The sequence below is a fragment of the Saccopteryx leptura genome, chromosome 1, assembly GCF_036850995.1.
Source record: "Saccopteryx leptura isolate mSacLep1 chromosome 1, mSacLep1_pri_phased_curated, whole genome shotgun sequence".
Classification (NCBI taxonomy): Eukaryota; Metazoa; Chordata; class Mammalia; order Chiroptera; family Emballonuridae; genus Saccopteryx; species Saccopteryx leptura.
Window position 1 is genome coordinate 140,228,905 of NC_089503.1, and position 18,894 is coordinate 140,247,798.

Here is an 18,894-nt window from a genome sequence, read left to right on the forward strand (position 1 = left end):
GGAGGGAGGGAGATATATTCGAGGGTACACTTGTAACTATGTAAACACAACAAATTAAAATCAATAAAATAAATTATGATAGAGTGAAAAAAAAGTTGAAAGAATCACAGACAAGTAAATAAAATCAGGAAAACAAAGGATGGACAAAATGAGAATATCAACAAAGCAAAAGAAATTTTAAGAAATCTAAAATGCTGGAGCTGAAAATACAGTAACTGTACTGAAAAAGTTCACTAGAGAGTTTCAATAGTATACTTCATCAGGCAGGAAAACTTGAAGATAAGTCATTTGAAATCATCATGTTAGAGGACAAAAAAGAAAAGTGAAGAAAGCCTAAGGGACTTATGAGACACAACAAGGATACCAATATATACATTATGAGAGTCCCAGAAAGAGAAGAGAGAAAGAAAAGGGGCAGAGAGAGCTTACCTGAAGAAATAATGGCTGAAAACTTTCCAATCTAAGGAAAGAAATGAACATAAAAATTCTAACAATGTATTCCAACTAGGATAAACCCAAAGAGACCCACACTGAGACACATTATAATCAAACTCAAAAGTCAAAGACAAAGAGAGAATCTTAAAAGCAGCAAGAGAAAGTGACTAATTATATACAAGGGAGCTTCCATAAGATTATCAGCTGATTTCTCCACAGAACATTTGCAGTCAGAAAGGAATGGATGGAGGCCCTGGCCGGTTGGCTCAGCGGTAGAGTGTTGGCCTAGCGTGCAGGGGACCCGGGTTCGATTCCTGGCCAGGGCACATAGGAGAAGCGCCCATTTGCTTCTCCACCCCCCTCTCCTTCCTCTCTGTCTCTCTCTTCCCCTCCCGCAGCCAAGGCTCCATTGGAGCAAAGATGGCCCGGGCACTGGGGATGGCTCCTTGGCCTCTGCCCCAGGTGCTAAGAGTGGCTTTGGTCGCAGCAGAGCGACGCCCCGGAGGGGCAGAGCATCGCCCCCTGCTGGGCAGAGCGTCGCCCCTGGTGGGCGTGCCAGGTGGATCCCAGTCGGGCGCATGCGGGAGTCTGTCTGACTGTCTCTCCCCATTTCCAGCTTCAGAAAAATACAAAAAAAAAAAAAAAAAGGAATGGATGGATATATTCAAAGTACTGAAAAAAATAAAAGCTGTCAGAATAGACTGACAGCTGTCAGAGGGGTGGAGGGTTGAGGTGCTAGATAAAAAGGTGAAGGGATTAAGCAGTACAAATTGTTAGTTGCAGATTATTCACACAGATATAAATTAAAGCTTAGGAAATATAGGGAATAATATTATAATATCTATGTATGGGGTCAGGTGGGTATCCTGAAGTTCCAGGGGGACCACTCTATCAAGCTTAAAAACATGAATCAGCAGTGGCCGGTTGGCTCAGTGGTAGAGCATCGGCCTGGCATGCAGGAGTCCCAGGTTCGAGTCCCAGCCAGGGTACACAGGAGAAGCACCCATCTGCTTCTCCACTCTTCCCCCTCTCCTTCCTCTCTGTCTCTCTCTTCCCCTCCCGCAGCCAAGGCTCCATTGGAGCAAAGTTGGCCCGGGCGCTGAGGATGGCTCTGTAGCCTCTGCCTCAGGCGCTAGAATGGCTCTGGTCGCGACAGAGCAACGTCCCAGATGGGCAGATTATCGCCCCCTGGTGGGCGTGCCTGCGACAGAGCGACACCCCAGATGGGCAGAGCATCGCCCCCTGGTGGGCATGCCAGGTGGATCCCGGTTGGGCACATGCGGGAGTCTGTCTGACTGCCTCCCCATTTCCAACTTCAGAAAAATACAAAAACAAACAAACAAAAAAAACCCCCATGAATCAAAGGACAGTCAACAGAGTGAAGAAGCAATGTAGGTATTCGAAGGAAATATTTGTAAATCATATACCTGATAATGGATTCAAATCTAGAACATATAAAGAACTACAACCCAATAACAAAAAATAAGATTACTCAATTAGAAAACAACCAAAGGACTTACACAAAATTCCTCCAAAGAAGATATAAGATAGCCAAAAAGCATATAAGACACTCAACATCACTAATCATCAAGGAAATGCATATCAAAACCACAATGAGCTATCACCTCATACCCGTTAGGATGGCTACTATCAAAAACAAACAAAACAAAAAAAACCCATACCAAAACCAAAACCCCAAAAATAACAAATGTTGGTAAAAATGCAGAGAAATTAGAATCCTGTGTACTGCTGGTGGGAGTATAAAATGATGCAACTACTTTGGACAACAGCACAGCATTTTCTCAGAAAATTAAAAACTGAACTACTCTATGATCCAGCAATCTCTGGATATATATCCAAAAGAACTGAAAGTAAGGCCTCAAAAAGATATTTGCACACCTATATTCATAGCACCACTATTCACAATAGCTAAGAGGTAGAAGTAACTATAAATTTGAGGACATTGTGCTAAATGAAATAAGCCAGTCACAAAAAGATAAATACTGTTATGATTCCACTTACATGAGGTATTTAGATAGTCAAATTCAAGGAAACAGAAAGTTACCAGAAGCTGACAAGGTGGGGAGAAAGGGGAGTTACTGTTTATAAGGCAGAGTTTCGGTTTTGTAAGATGAAAAATTTCTGGAGAGCTGCTCTACACAATGGAAATATACTTAACAGTACTAAAACTGTACACTTTAAAAATAGTTAAACTGGCAAATTTTATATTATGTGCTTTTTACCACAAAAAAAAAATGTGGTACATCCTCACAATAAAGTATCTTGAAGCTATATACCGGAACAGGAAACGTCACTGTGTACTGCTATGGAGCATTCTCCAGAACAGACACTAAGTGAAAAGGGCAAGGCGGAGAAATACATAAAGTTTCTACCTTTAAATGGAGGAAGTGTGTGTAGATATATAAAAATATTTCTATATTTTTAAATGATAAATAAAACTAAGAAAAAATTCTTAATGCTGTTCTGTGGGGAAGGGAGGAGAAGAATAGAGGGGTCAGTGGTAGAAGCTAGATTGCTCCGAATGAAGCTTGCTTTGTCGATTTGACTCTGGACCATGTAAATGTCTCATATAATTATAAGACAGCATTAAATTTAAAGAACAGCCCCTAAAAATAGAAAACAAGATAGAACACAAAAACTATTTTAAATTAGGGGAATCCATTTTAAAAGAGATTACAAGCCTTGTTTGGATTATGTCTCAAAAAAAAAAAAAAAGCAACCTAAAAAAATATTTTTAACAATCTGGGAAATTTGAATACTAACTGGATAATGGATAATGTAGAGTTACTATTAAATTTTTAGGTGTGATAACAGTATTTTGTTATGTTTTTAAAAAAGAGTCCTTACCTTTTAGAAATATACATAAAAATATTTCATAGATGAAATGATATGTTGGAATTTATTTGAAAATAACCTGGGAGACCGCAGATAGAAAAGGGAGTGAGGACAGGAGAGATGAAATTTAAGTTCTTACTTGTTCAAGTGAGTGATGGTACAGGGAAATTCCTTATATCCCTTTCTATTTTTCACTAATAAGTTTTCTTAAGTCCTATGATTCATGAATTTCTTAGTTGTCTTTTCAAGCTGATTATCATGGAATGTAAACAATCATGATCGGTCAGTACAAGTACACTACCTTTGTAAAAGTGACAGGGATGCTGGCATCCAATTGAATGTGATCTGCAACCTCTGTAAACTGCTGCTGCTGTTTCTGCAATGTTTCCAACAACCTTGTAATTTCTTGTTTTGCCAGGACAACTCTACAGTCATCCTAGGAAAGAGAAGACAGTATTTATTGTAAACATGTTAAAGAAATAAGGAAAAAAGAAATATCATCAAAACTCAAGAAAAGATCATTTAACATTACAGTATTCAAAGTTAACTTAAATGTAAATTTGACTAGGATAAAAATATTTAGGCATTAATAGATAAAGACCCTATCAACAAAAAAATGAATCAACTGTGGTATATTCACAAATGCAACACTACAGACCACTATGATAAAGAGCCACAATTACATTGACGATATATGTTTTACAAGTACAGAGAAAAAGAAGAAATGACATAGAAAGCTCATACTATATGATTCCATTTCTATTAATTACCAAAACAGGCAAAAATAAGGCATGCATTAGAAGTCAGTATAGTAGTTTATCCTTGGGGGAAGGGCAGGTAATTACTAGAAGGAAGTCTGAGGGGTTTCTGGGGTTCTGGTAATGTTCTGGTACTTGATTTGAATGCTGGCTATTCAGTAATGTCCTGTCAGCCAGCTGGACACTTATGAACACATTTCTGTCTGTATGTTGTACTTCTATAAAACATTTTAAAAATAATTTAAGATATACATGTATTAGTTAAAAAGAAGGAAAGAAAGAAAAGAGAAGAGGAAAAGAAAAGGGGAAAAAAAAAAGAAAAGAAAAAAGGACTCCAGGTCAGAGAGTGAAAAGCCTCCCTCTCACTCTAGATCCCCAGGTTCCCTCCTGAAAGTCAAAACTTTCCAGTTTCCCAAATGTTATTCCAGATATTCTATACATTTGCCAATACTGTTCAAAAGACAAAGATCTCCCAGCAATATGTTAGTTCCGCGAGAGCAGTGGTGGTGTCAGTTTTCACTCACTGTTGCATATTCATATTAGTTGAAGTCACTCTTGCCTTCTCCTAATACCCCATATATAATCTGTCAACAAATCCTACTGGATATCTAGAACCTGGGCATTTCTTTTTTTAGAGAGACAGACAGAGAGAGAGATGAGAAGCATCAACTTGTAGTTGTGGCACTTTGGTTGTTTATTGATTGCTTCTCATATGTGTCTTGACAGGGGTTCCTGGTGAGCCAGTGATCCCTTGCTCAAGCCAGCGACTTTGGGCTCAAGCTGGCGACTATGGGGTCACGTCTATGATCCCATGCTCAAGCTGGCAACTCTGTGTTCAAGCTGGTGAACCCATGCTCAAGCCAGATGAACCTGCGCTCAAACCAGGGACCTTGAGGTTTCGAATCTGGCTCCTCAGTATCCACAGCACCACCACCTAGTGAGGTCAGAACCTGGGCATTTCTAACTGCCATTAATATAGCCACTATTCTCTTTCACTTAGAATTCCATAACAGCTTCCTCCCTCCTCCTATCTTTGCCCTCCTTTGATCTATTTTTCACACATCAGCCAGAGTGATACTTTATTTTTAAAAAATTTATTTACTGATTTGAGAGAAAGAGACAGACAGACAGACAGAAACATCTATCTGTTCCTGTATGTGCCCTGACCAGGCATCAAACCCAAAGTCTCTGCACCCCTCAGGATGATACTCTAACCAACTGAGCTTTCTGGCCAGGGCGAGAGTGATCCTTCTAACAAGTAAGATCAAGTCATTGTTGTGCTCAAAACTCCACAATGGTTTCCTCATTTCAATCAACAAAAGCTAAAGTCCTTTCAATGGTTCAAAAGCCTTCCTTACATATTCCTATTACCTCTGATTTCAGCTTCATTTACTCTATTCCAGCCACAGTGGCCTCTTTCGCTGTTCCTCACACACACCAGGCACATTGTCCTAGGGTTTTTGCCATTTTCTCAGCTGGAATGTTCTTCCTAATTCCTTCATCTTCTTTGAACTAATTCCTTCATCTTCTTCCTCTTTCAGTCTTTGCTCAAATCTCATCTCTCAATAATTTTTAATGCAATCTGCTATACCTCCACACTTTTTCTTTTTTTCCTTAGCTGTAATCACTTTTTCATAATTATATAATTTACTTACTTAGAGATGGTTATAGTTTATTGCCTGTCTTCTTGCCAGAATGCTAATTCCACAAGATTATGGCTTTTTGCTTATTTTGTTTACTGATATATTCCATGCATACACGGCACATAGTAGGAACTCAATACATATTTGCTAAATGAATAGATAAATCCTCACCATTTAGCATCATGCCCTAAACTTATAGGTGATGGATGATTCAATTTTGTTCTCAAAATTGGCAACAAATGTGTGATGTTCCATCCATTCCTCTGTTCAATTATCTCTGTGGCAAGAACTTTTAAGAATACTGGTAGGGGTTAGGGTTCTGTGGCCAAAACTTAGAACAAACCTAACAGGTCTGAATGAAGACTGAATCAAAGACCTCAATTTCATTAGCATTAGCATAGTGAGATAATACCACATCATTAACAACTACCAGCCACTTTGACATTATGCTTCTAAAAACTTCTAAATAACTGATATTTTTTTAATACAGTAAACATAAAAATCTTTGAAATTTTCAAGAAAACAGGACTTAGTACATGATCCATTTTGATTTTGCTGTGTGGCTTGATTACCCATCAGAACAAGTATTTACTAAGGTCTTTCTATCCAGATACAAAGAATTTAGAGACAAAGATAAATAAGATGCATCACGTCAATATCCTGGGCAAATACGCTTCCTGTATCATTTAGGTTCAAATCACACCAATTATGTGAACAGAAAGAACTTACTACAAAAAACTGTTAACTAGGTGAGTTATTAACTAGGTAGTTGAAAAGGTAAAACTAATTCTGAGGTATCACAGAAAAAGCAACTGTAAGAAGTAGCTACCACCATGCCTAGGGCTGGGGGAATACAGGAGAGATGCCAGAAGCTTAGAGGAGGGCCTTACAGAGCTAAAATTTAGATCTCTGAGGAAAGTGGTCTCTTTATATGAGGAATGACACTCACGGGACCACAAGCGAATGGGAACTCACAGAAAACTATCTCCATCTTCCATTCTCTCTTATGTCTTTACTGGCAGAGGCTAAACTGACATGGACCCAGCGGGCAGAGAAGGTAAGTGGTTTGTAGCGTTCCAGTCCCAGCATCACAAAGCAGAAGACAGAGAATAGCATGGAAGCTCAAAGGCAACTTAATAAATGGCATACACATCAATTACTACAATTCAATGTGATAAGGACTAATCAAGAGTTCAAGACTGATGTGGTTATAGCCTAGCCACATTCATGTAAGTCTAATTACACATTTAAGAGAAAAAGCTCTACAACAGTAAAAAGTTTAGTTCTACAATGATTTGAAATCAACACAATTATTAGCAATATATCAGTAAATGTAAGGTAGACTGCAACTTATGGGGAATTCCTAATTATTATTAGCCTTATATTGCTCACTCATGAATGCAAATCCAAAAGAGAAATGAGTAACACTGAAATTTTTGTTACAATAACCTTAAATATAATTGCTTTAAAAAGTACATCATCTGCAAACTGGGTAACAAATGGCTTTTGGTACCTCAACCATCAAAAAACATAGCTTTTCTGTAACACCCAAGTTAAGAATCACTGAATTAGAACAGAAATAGGTAGTACATACTAGAGAGACACACACACACACAAAGAGCAAGAAAGAGAGCATTTCAAAGAGTAGCAAACATTTGAGCTAAACTTTAAACAAGGATTTCCACTAGCAGAGAAGGGAGATATAAGCCTGCTAAGCAGAAAGAACAGTGCATGCTTGGCAGAGAAGAGTCAAGGGCTTGACCTGACTGAAGAATGTCAGCAGTTAGAGAGGTTCTAGAACCCCTGGTTTCATGGTGGGGAGGCACCTGAAGGAGAGGACACTGATTTGCTGGTGGAGCAATTCAAGATTAAAGACCATGTCCTAAGCACAATGTTAAATGCAGTAACATATAATAATATAAAAATATTTTCTGAAGTAATAGACTAGTTTGTACCTCTGGTAATTATCTACTTAACTTTACAAATCTTCTTTCTTAAACTATGTCTTTCCCATGTTTAAACTACCTACTTGTTGCAAAGTCTTTTCACAATGGAGACAGGCTGTTGAAACCTGGGACAACAAAATAGTCATATCTTCTTGTTGTTGCCTGAGCCAAATCAGTTTTTCTCTAACATGAGCATCAACAACACTTAGTGCCATTTCTTCTTGACGACACAGAGTTTCATGTAGATCAGAAAAATAAGCTCGAACACATGACCGGGCATTCTCCGCAGTACCTGGTACCTAAGAAAATAAAATTAAGTTTTAATAACCATAATACAGATTATAATGTGAAATAATGAAAATGTAAATGCCATCCACATTCTTTAGAATTCTAATATTTGCATCTCCATACTATTGTAGATCTTTCCCCTAGACCCTTGGTCAGCAAACTGCGGCTTGCGAGCCGCATGTGGCTCTTTGGCCCCTTGAGTGTGGCTCAAAGGCCAGCGTAGGAGTACCCTAATTAAGTTAATAACAATGTACCTACCTATATAGTTTAAGTTTAAAAATTTTGGCTCTCAAAAGAAATTTCAATCGTTGTACTGTTGATATTTGACTCTGTTGACTAATGAGTTTGCCGACCACTGCCCTAGACCAAAGCCTTTCGATATTCAACTATTTGAATGACATCTCAAGCAAAAGGAAATACCTAATCTCCAGTTTCTCTCACCCAAAACCAGTTTCCTTTATCTCAATGAATGGAAACTCCACTCCTGAATCTGACATCTCTAGATGTCACCACTGCACTGACTGCCTATAATTATGAGTTTTCTGGAGGCCGTAGGCTCCATCCTCATCCTCATGATTGTTTTGATTTCCTGAAAATTAATGGAGACAGAGCCAGTCATATTACAATTCCCGCTTCACACATTACAGAGACTTCTACAAGCTCAGGGATCTAAATATTCTCTGGGAAAAAAAACAGGATTTTCTGAGAGGAACACTGCAGGAGGCCTCAAGTTGGGCTTTGTGAAAGTGGCTGGGCTTGCTATGCTAACCGTCCAGCAGATTGATCCCAGACATGGTAGATCATCACCACAATGTCCTACGCCCTCATTCAAGCAAACATTTAAACATATGCTTCCCTAGAGATCAAAGGGAACATGTCTTATAGCCTTCAAGAGGTATTGTTGTATGACTCAGATTTGCCCCAACAGATACCCTAGTTCTTGTTGATATGAGATTATACACTAACACTAGACTGATAGGTGGAAATCTATACATCTCCAAGTAGAAAAAAAAAACAACACAAAATAAATGGCAACTCCATACTCTAGGTTGTTCAAGACAAAGAAACCCCTCCAAAAGACTGGAGTCGTCTTTTAATACTTCTTTCATAGCCCACAACTAGCCCCTCAGCAAATTCTGTGGCCTTCAGAATATACACAGAATCTAATCATGTCTCATCACCTCCACCTCTATCAACCTGACCCAACTGATTGTCATTTCTCACCTGATTATTGTAAGTCTCCTAAATGGTCTCACTAGATCTGATCCTGCCCACGCAGCAGCCAGAATAATCCTTTTAAAATGGTAAGTCAGACAGATAATTATTCTTTTGCTCAAAACTTTTCATTCTATTGATACTTAGAGTGAATTCCAGAGTCTTTTACATAAGGTGTTTGAGGACTCCCCGAAAAAAGGACATCTGAGCAAAGACCTGGAGGAAGTAAGAGGGGGAACCACATGGATATCCTGAGAAAGAGCAGTCGTGGCAGAAAAACAAGCAAGTGCCCATAAGGCTCTTTCTGACCTCAACTCTCGCTCCGCTCCCCTCAATCATTCTACTCTAGCTACACTTAGCCTCTTCAGTTTCACACATCTCATCTTCAGGGTCCTTTCCACTTGGTTTTCTCTCTGCCTGGAACAGTCTTCCCCCAGGTATTTTCTTTTTCTTTACACAGAGAGAGAGAGTCAGAGAGAGGGACAGATAGGGACAGACAGACAGGAATGGAGAGAGATGAGAAGCATCAATTATCAGTTTTTTGTTGCAACACCGTAGTTGTTCATTGATTGCTTTCTCATATGTGCCTTGACCAGGGGCCTTCAGCAGACCGAGTAACCCCTTGCTCAAGCCAGCGACCTTGGGTCCAAGCTGGTGAGCTTTTTGCTCAAGTCAGATGAGCCTGCGCTCAAGCTAGCGACCTCAGGGTCTCGAACCTGGGTCCTTCCGCATCCCAGTCCGATGCTCTATCCACTGCGCCACTGCCTGGTCAGGCCCCCCAAGTATTTTCATGGCTCTCTTTCTCATCTCCTATAGGTCTTTGCTCAATGTCACCTTCTCAAGGAATGACCTTGAATACCCCATATAAAAGTGCACTCCCCCTTTCACTTGTTTTTCTCCAAAGCATCTAATATACTTTGCCATAGCATTTTACTTATTTTCTTTCTCCTCATATTAGAATGTAAACTCTGGAAAAGCAGAGCTTTTGACTTGTACAATGAATGGTGTCTCCTCGGCTAGTACAGTGTTTAGTACCTGGTATGTGTTCAATAAATATTTGCTAAAGGAATAAAGTATTTCTACTTTAGCACAGCAATGTCCAATAGACTTTCTATGATGATGGGCATGTTCTATATCTGTGCTGTCCAATATGGTAGCCAATAAATCCATGTACTTAAAGTGTACTTGAAATATAATTAGTGAAATTGAGGAACTAAATTTTAGATTTTGTCTTTAATTTTTAAATAACTTAAATTAAACAGCCACATGTGACTAATGGCTACTATATTTGACAGAGCAGTTCTAGCATTATTACCTAATGACTGAGCTTTAAATTTGTTTGGTTACCAAATGAAAATATTACATTTTGCCTGTTCTTGTAGTTTACATTCCCATCTGAAAAGATTCCTTTCTCTACAATTCAATGTTGGAGTGACGTTAGAGAAATGGCGCTGTAAGGAGCGATACCGAGAAATCTCCCCAAAAATTCAACAAGATCTTCAACCAGAGACAGAAAAATCTTACTTGGAGCCTCCAGCAGTTCCACACTAAACGCAAAGTACTATCAACAAAACCACCCTCAGATGCCATTAAGGAAAAGGAAATCGAATATCATGGGTACAAAAGACAGAGAGGTAGCACAGACAGATGAGGAAAAATCTATAGAGAAAAAATTTAATATATTGGAAACCTTGGAGCTAAATGACAGAGAATTTAAAATAGAAATCCTAAAAATACTCAGAGATATACAAGAAAACACAGAAAGGCAATTTAGGGAGCTCAGAATACAATTCAATGTTAAAAAGCAACTACAACTACCACCTTATTGCCTCCCTTCTCTTCACAGCCAAACTTAAAAGTCAGACCTACTACCCAATACCCACTAACTCTTCAATTCACTGGAAGGTGTCTTCCCTTGATTACCTCACAGAAATAATAATTTCAAAATTCAAATTACACTTACCATCTTGCTCCCATTACCCCCTCCCAAAACTCCTCCTCCTCCCCCATTAGTGCATAATATCACCATCCACCCAGCTGGACAAAATAGAACTCTAAGGCGTTGTGCGTGACCCTCCAAGTTTGCTAGCCAAACAATATTACTAATCAATCTCTAAGACTTACCTATTCCACGTCTTCAAAATCTCAAATCCATCTACTTCTCTACATTCTCACTACTCTAGTGTTACTGGCCATAAACATCTCAACTGGATAATTTTGGCAACTGTTATAGGTATCCCTGCTTCCAGTCTTGTTGCTACTCCAATTCATATTCTACATTGAAGAGAGAACTTTCTTAAGGAAAATCTGATTATGTTATTCCTAAGCCAATTCTTCCATGGCTCATCACTGCTCTTAAAATAGCTAACAAAAAAAAAAAAAAAAGGCTAACAAGATTCAGCATGATTTGTCCTTTACCTCTCCAACCTCTTTTCTTGCCACGCCCTAGCCAATACTCCAACCTTCAACCACAGTGAACTTAGTTAAGTTTCTACAATACATGCAATTCCCACTCTCAAGCATTTTAATGTATGCTTCCTTCTCTGGGACAACTCACTCTCCACCTCACTCTTCTCCCTGAAGGGAGAAAACTAAATCCCTTCCATCTGAGTTTAGATATCACGTCTTCTGGGAAGTCTTCCCTGATTCGCCTAAATTGCTGCCCCTCTTGTGCACCAAAGCATCCTGTACATTCCCCCACAAAACAGTTACCACATTTGGAACTACCTTTCTTCTATGACAGATTATAAGTTCCATGAGGACAGAGACTTTATATGAAAATTACTATGAGGAGTGCAGAATAATTGCTCAATAAATACTAGAAAGTGAAAAGAACAGGGTAAAAAAATAAAGAAAAAATTTAAAAATCCATACATGTTCCGTATGGGCCATTCCAATTACATCTTCCACTATTTGTTCTCCTCCTTCAATGTGCTGAACGATTCCAACTAATTTTCTGGAGTAATCTGAGATTTCCTCAGTGAAGGTCCGTATGCAGTGAGCCATATCTAAAATTGATGCTCGGATCTGGTTGGCTTCTGGTTCCAGTATTGAATGCTATAAAATGCAATATAATTAAAGAACTCACAGTATTTGACTTATGATATAAAAAACTATTTAAATCACTCTTATTAATAAAAAAAGAAATATCATCTAAAAGTGGTTTTTATAACACATTTACAAAAAGCACAGCACATAAAATACTAATTTGCCTTCACCCAATAATTATTTATCCAGCAAAGAAATAAAAATTTACAAGTCTATTTATTGCTAAACAAGAAACCACAAGACTAAAATTTTATCTGAAGCAGTTCATTAGACAGAAATATTATCAAAATAATCTAGTGCATTATGAAAACACTCATACAAAAAAGAGAAATTTTGTTTTCTGCTGGTAAGCTATTTTTTATTAAAGATTTCTATGAATGAGAAGCTATTCCCCAAGTTGATTATCAATATATGCTGTGATTTTGAGGCCAAAAATATAACTATTATCATGAGGCCTCTCTGCTAAAATTTTTATTATTCAAAAATTAAATCTGTTTCTTTTCAGTCTACAAATGGTAGACTGGTAAACTAGGTAAGGTCACCCGTTTAATTTTAATCATACCTTGTGACCTTGGTGTTTTCCATATTCTTTGCAGACACAGCACATAAGCGGGCTTGTCTGACAGCCTTCTTCCAAGCAAACAAACTCAATGGCATGCACCTGATGCTGACAGCACATGGTTTTCTCATGAGGTTTATCAGCAAGAGGCACTCGCCTGTGCTTTGCTAATGTCTTTGTGGAATGAGTAACTTGGGAACACTCTGAGCACAAGTGAGTTGCACATACAGTGCAATATACAGATGCAACGTGAGCTTCATCTTCATCGCAACGAATGATGCTCTGATAAACAAAAGAAAATTAATGTCTTAAAACTGAATTCCAATCACAGTAACATGACAAATTTTGAAATATAAAAGTCTATAATCGTTTTAAATTTTTTTATTTATTGATTTTAGAGAGAGAGGAAGGAAGAGAGACAGACGGAAACATTCATCTGTTTCTATATGTGCCCTGACCCGGGAATGAGCTGGCAACCACTGTGTACTGGGACGGTGCTCCAACCAACCGGAGCTATCTGTCCAGGACAAGCCTATAATCTGTTTTCAATTAACCAGCCTTTATATGTGAAAATACACTGCTAATTAAGTACAAAGGTCACTCACTACTCACCTAAGAAAGTATTCATTTCTATGGGTGAGAAGCTAGTTCCAAAATTAATTATCAACATATACTACTGAATTTGAGGCAAAAAAGTATTACTATTATCATAGATTCACAGTCTGAGCAAAGTTAGCTTCCACAGAATCCTCTTACTTTACACATAAGAAACTGAGTAGAGGTTAGAATTCTTTTTTTAAGACTAAAAAACCTGATATTAAATACATATGCACTGCTTTAAATATTTTTTGTCATGATGTACAGGAAGAAAAGCACAAATGTTATTTAGATAGCAAAGGGGGAGGTGCATCAGAATCAGCTATGAAGCTTTTAAAACCCTGGATGTCAAGAATCCTACCCGAGAAATACTTATTTTAATAGGTTATAGATGAAGCCTGAGCTGGTGTACTTTTTTCTAAAGCTCCACAGGTGAGTCCATTGCCTAATGCTGGTTGAAAGCCACTGATTTAAGCAAATAAACAAATAAAATTTGCTTAATTTTATAGGCATGCTAATTTTCAAGAATTACTAAAAAGCTTCAAGTTAAAAATTTTTATGTCAGATAATCAAGAATGTTTTGGGATTTTTTGTTGAATATAAAAGGTCATAATTGGAAAGGGAAAGATTTGGTATAAAATTTTTCCAAAAATAAATATTAGGAAATACATCAATGGCGTCACTCAATGTCACATTAAATAAAAAACAAACATAAAGTTAACAGTTTTTTTTGCAATTATGGGAAATGTGTGCATGTAAAATAAATTTATGCCTTGTTTTCCAAATCTGACAAATAATTAACAAGGTTAACATTAGATAATACTTGAATGTCTTTTGAAATAGAAAAGATAGAGCATATGGAGGAACTGCAAAAATTTCAGGAAAGATTGCTTCAATTTGAAATTCATTTCAAGTATTTACATTACACAAAGAAATCATGACTTAATAAAAGAAAACTAAAAATCAATCTGAGATTATTTTCACTTCACAAGAAACAGGGTTTTAAAATTGATCACTTAAATCATTAACTGTTATTTACTACAACTATTTTTATATCCAGAACAGCCTATGAGCTATGCAGGCAATTCCTTAAGTATTAAAAAATGTTATTTTAATCTGTGTTCTAGGACTTCTAATATCTCTGGATAGATGCCTGTCTAGATAAAGAGAATACACCTACACATAATTTAATCTTCTCATAAAAATATTTAACAGTAGTGATTTCCTCAGGAGCTAGTGCTATCTTTAAGGTATTTTGCTTCTGTACTAAAGAGCCTCTTTCATATAGTTCCTCTTTCTTTCTTTGTGCTTTACTGTTGACTGCTTCACTTCCACATTCTCTGCTTTAATGTAGCTTACATGGCCTTACTCTTTCACTTTTGGGGACAGAAAGGAATCATAAGACAAGTTTATGACCTGACCTGTGGTGGCACAGTGGATAAAGCATCAACCTGGAATGCTGAGGTCGCTGGTTCAAAACCCCAGGCTTGTCTGGTCAAGGCACAAATGGGAGTTGATGCTTCCTGCTCCTCCCCCCTTCTCTCTTTCTCTTTTTCTTTCTCTCTCTCTCTCTCTCTCTCTCTCTCTCCTCTCTAAATTAAAGTCTTAAAATTTTTTTAAATTAAAAAGACAAGTTTACATACAAAGCACAGTTTGGGTATAATATTATTAGAGAATTTAGGTTTCAGTTTTACTTTTGTTCCATTAGGAGTATGGCTGCCTTAAGAATTACAATATGCCTGACCAGGCGGTGGCACAGTGAATAGAGCGTTGGACTGGGACATGGAGGACCCAGGTTCAAAATCCCGAGGTCGCCAGCTTGAGTGAGGGCTCATCGGCTTGAGCGTTGGGTCGCTGGCTTGAGTGTGGGATCATAGACATGACCCCATGGTCACTGGCTTGAAGCCCAAGGTCACTAGCTTGAGCAAGGGATTACCCACTCTGCTGGAGCTCCTGGGTCAAGGCACATATAAGAAAGCAATCAATGAACAACTAAGGTGCTGAGATAAAGAATTGATGCTTCTCATCTCTCTCCCTCCTGTGTGTCTGTCTCTGACACACACACACACACACACACACACACACACACACGAATTGTAACGTAATGAAAATTGTGGTTCTGGGATCCTACCTGCTGGAGTAAGGTAATACTGTGCTTTTATTGGGAAATATTTTAAATTACAAGAAAATACTCATGCTCATAACAAATATTTCACCAAGTTCAATCAATACCTCTCCAGATATCCCAATGGCTTCTTCTGTAGCACCATACTGACCAATATGTCCATTCTGTAGTCGTTCCAAAAGTTCCAACAAAGCAAAATTTTTTTTCAATCCCCAGATACCTGAATCTCCTAAAATATAAAGAAACGAAATCTAACAGAATGCAATCTCAATAATTTTACCTCATACCTCAATAGCAATTTCTGTCATATAGTTTAGCCATTAATGTCTAAAACTTAAAATAAAAAATATTCCTCATTTTCATGATAAAACAATTGTCAATATTCTCTTTAAAAAGAATCAGCATTCTAAGTAGAAACATACTTTAAAGTTCTATTATTTTTCTATCATTTAACTTTACAATCATATCTATATTTTTTTCATTGACTCTTACTAAATACAGTGGTCCTTCGTCTATCACAGGGGTTAGGTTCCAGAACCCCCTGCGATAGGCAAAAATCCATGAAGTAGCAACCTTATATTTACTTCATTACTTATATATATAATAAGGCTTTATAAACCCTCCCACACTCTTATAAAGACTTCCTATGCTCTTGTTGGGCAAATGAGTTTGTAAAATCTGTATTTTTTGGGTTTGCTCACTTTTATTGTTAAAAATGGCCGCTGCCCATGTGAATGGCGCTGCCCAGGTGAAACTGCTAATTACCTTCCTGCTTGGGAAGAGGCTTTGTTTTGCTAATGTGTGCTGGAGGAGGGGTTTTTGCACCAAGAAAAGTTTGGGAAGAAGCAGAAGCAGAAAGAAGGAGAAGGAGGCCATGTTTTTGCAGAGTGAGAACAGGGAGGAAGAGTGCTGGAGAGAAGGCAGCCAAGATGGCAAGGTGCTGAAGGAGAAGCCAGTTTTGCAGAGTAAGAAGCTGTGTTGGCAAATGGGAACCAGAAGGGTGAGGGGCTTTGTGAGCTCCACTGAGCCTGGTGGAGGCCTTTGATTCTAAGGAAAACTGGAAAGATCCTCCTGGTTGTGGAACCGGAGAATGTGTGAGTGGGTTTTGAAGCCCTCTGTGTTTATGTTTTTACTCGTTGGTCGGTGCGAGGCTAGAATAAAGGTATGGCCCACCAGTTTTTGGCTCAGCTGTTTCTTTACCGTCTGTCCGAATCTAATGGGAACATGTATCTGCATGGCCATGACGGCAGAGGCTACTGAGCATACAGCTCTTAAACACTTTCTACACTCTTAAACTTATGTAACTTTAACAACATATAAAATTCTATATGGATACTCACCAGTGAATATACAGTAATATTCTTTTAATATGTTTTAATTAATATTGTTTAAATTTTTTATACTCTTTTCAAGTTTTTTGGCCTGAAAATGCTTATTTTACCACAAAAATTAAAAGAATATATAAAAATACCTATAAACCGCAAAAATCCCATGATACAGCAAAAGGTCCGTGATACAAAATTAGATATATACAATTTAAAAATCTGTGATACAGCAAGACCGTGAAAAGTGAACTGCAATATGGTGAGGGATGACTGTATTCCAAACTAAGTGCTCTGAAATATCTCTATAGTAACCTACAGTAAGAAATACAATCTACATTGCAAACCAGTATCAAATATCATATATATAACTGAAACAAGTTTCACACACCAATATTTATCCTTACAGTGTGCCACACACTGATGTTTTTAGGTCTGTTTCAAAAATTTGTCACAACCAATTACATTGATTTCATGACCACAAATAAGCTATGATTCACATTTGAAAACCTCTGTACAAAGAAACACTTAACCTAAAAATAACTCCATCTCTATAACTAAACTGAAATTAGAATAGATAATCTAGAACCCTATAGCAATCAATGAGTATATAAACTATTTATACTGACACATCAAAGCAAGACAACAATCCCTTTGAGGTAGATAAGACTAGGCACATTTGAATAAGGAACATTGATTCTCTTCCCCAGAAATGACCATAAAAGGCCAGATGAGAATGCATATATGCATGCATGCATACATGCACATATTCTTATTCATTTTCTCTCTCTCTCTCTCTCTCTCTTGCTCTCCCTCCCTCTTTCTTCCTGAGACTATAAATAAAAGTCAGATCCTTCAACAGTTAGAAGGAATATGTCTGTTACGTTAAGGTGAGCTTTTATGCAACAGATACCACCTGACACATAGCTGCCACCTGATACATACTCACTGAAGGAATGCAGAAATGAAAGGATGAAGAGTGGTAGTCAACCTGGTCCCTACCGCCCACTAGTGGGCATTCCAGCTTTCATGGTGGGAGGTAGCAGAGCAATCAAAGTATAAATAAAAAGATAGATTTAACTACAGGAAGTTGTTTTATAAAGATTTATTCTGCCAAACAGCGAAAATCCGACATAAAGTACTTGGTAAGTAATTATTATTATATGCTTTAACTTGCTGTAACTCTGCTTTATAAATTTTATAAAGTAAAATTACTTCCCTACTTTATAAATCACCATTACTGTGGAACCGGTGGGCGGTTAGAAAATTTTACTACTAATAGAGATACAAAAGTGGGCGGTAGGTGTAAAAAGGTTGACTACCCCTGGATGAAAGGATGATGGGGTCACTGGCTATAGGGCTCCCCTTCCTTGGTCTAACAGGAAAGTAAAGGAAAGGAAGAGACAGAGAAAGGGAAAGGGAAAGAAACTATTTCTTGTGTGATTCTTCAAAAAAATTCAAATTAAGCTAAGTATCTTTAGCTTCCTCTGACTTTTGTGACCTCCTTCCCAAAGTACCTTCAGGCAGTCAATCCAACATTTCTCCCACAACCTTGTTATCCAACAAGACTTTCTCCTTGTTTTAATCCACATGTGCTCTATAAACTGAATTTTATCTCCTCTATTTACATACGGGCTAAGAAATATACTAGGTGAATCCGTTATTTAAAAATATTATTATCCTGCCTGACCAGGTGGTGGCACGGTGGATAGAGCGTTTGCCCAGGATGCTGAGGACCCAGGTTCAAAGCCCCAAGGTCTCCAGCTTGAGTGCGGGCTCCTCCAGCTTGAGCATGGGCTCACTAGCTTAAATGCAGGGATACTGGTTTGAACGTGGGATCATAGACATGACCCCATGGTTGCTGGCTTGAGCCCAAAGGTCACTGGCTTGAGCCCAAGGTCACTGGCTTGAGCAAGCAATCACTAGCTCTGCTGTAGCGCCCGCCCACCCCTGTTCAAGGCACATATGAGAAAGCAATTAATGAAGAAGGTGCCAAAACGAAGAATTGATGCTTCTCATCTCTCTCCCTTCCTGTCTGTCCCTATCTGTCCCCCTCTCTGTCTCTCTTGCTAAAAAAATAAAACAATACAAATATTATCCTG

At 38.1% G+C, this 18,894-nt stretch overlaps 1 protein-coding gene across 2 annotated transcripts in view; it reads right to left on the minus strand.

Annotated features, from left to right (window-relative positions):
* TRIM23 (tripartite motif containing 23) overlaps positions 1-18,894 on the minus strand; it is a 44,077-nt gene that overhangs the window by 16,975 nt on the left and 8,208 nt on the right. For both annotated transcript variants that reach the window (XM_066375976.1, XM_066375985.1), the window contains 5 exons: positions 15,578-15,699; positions 12,752-13,030; positions 12,016-12,198; positions 7,722-7,937; positions 3,593-3,727 (listed from right to left, as the gene is read on the minus strand). In XM_066375976.1, coding sequence (XP_066232073.1) covers positions 3,593-3,727; positions 7,722-7,937; positions 12,016-12,198; positions 12,752-13,030; positions 15,578-15,699 — 935 coding nt within the window. The remainder of the gene's footprint in view (positions 1-3,592; positions 3,728-7,721; positions 7,938-12,015; positions 12,199-12,751; positions 13,031-15,577; positions 15,700-18,894) is intronic.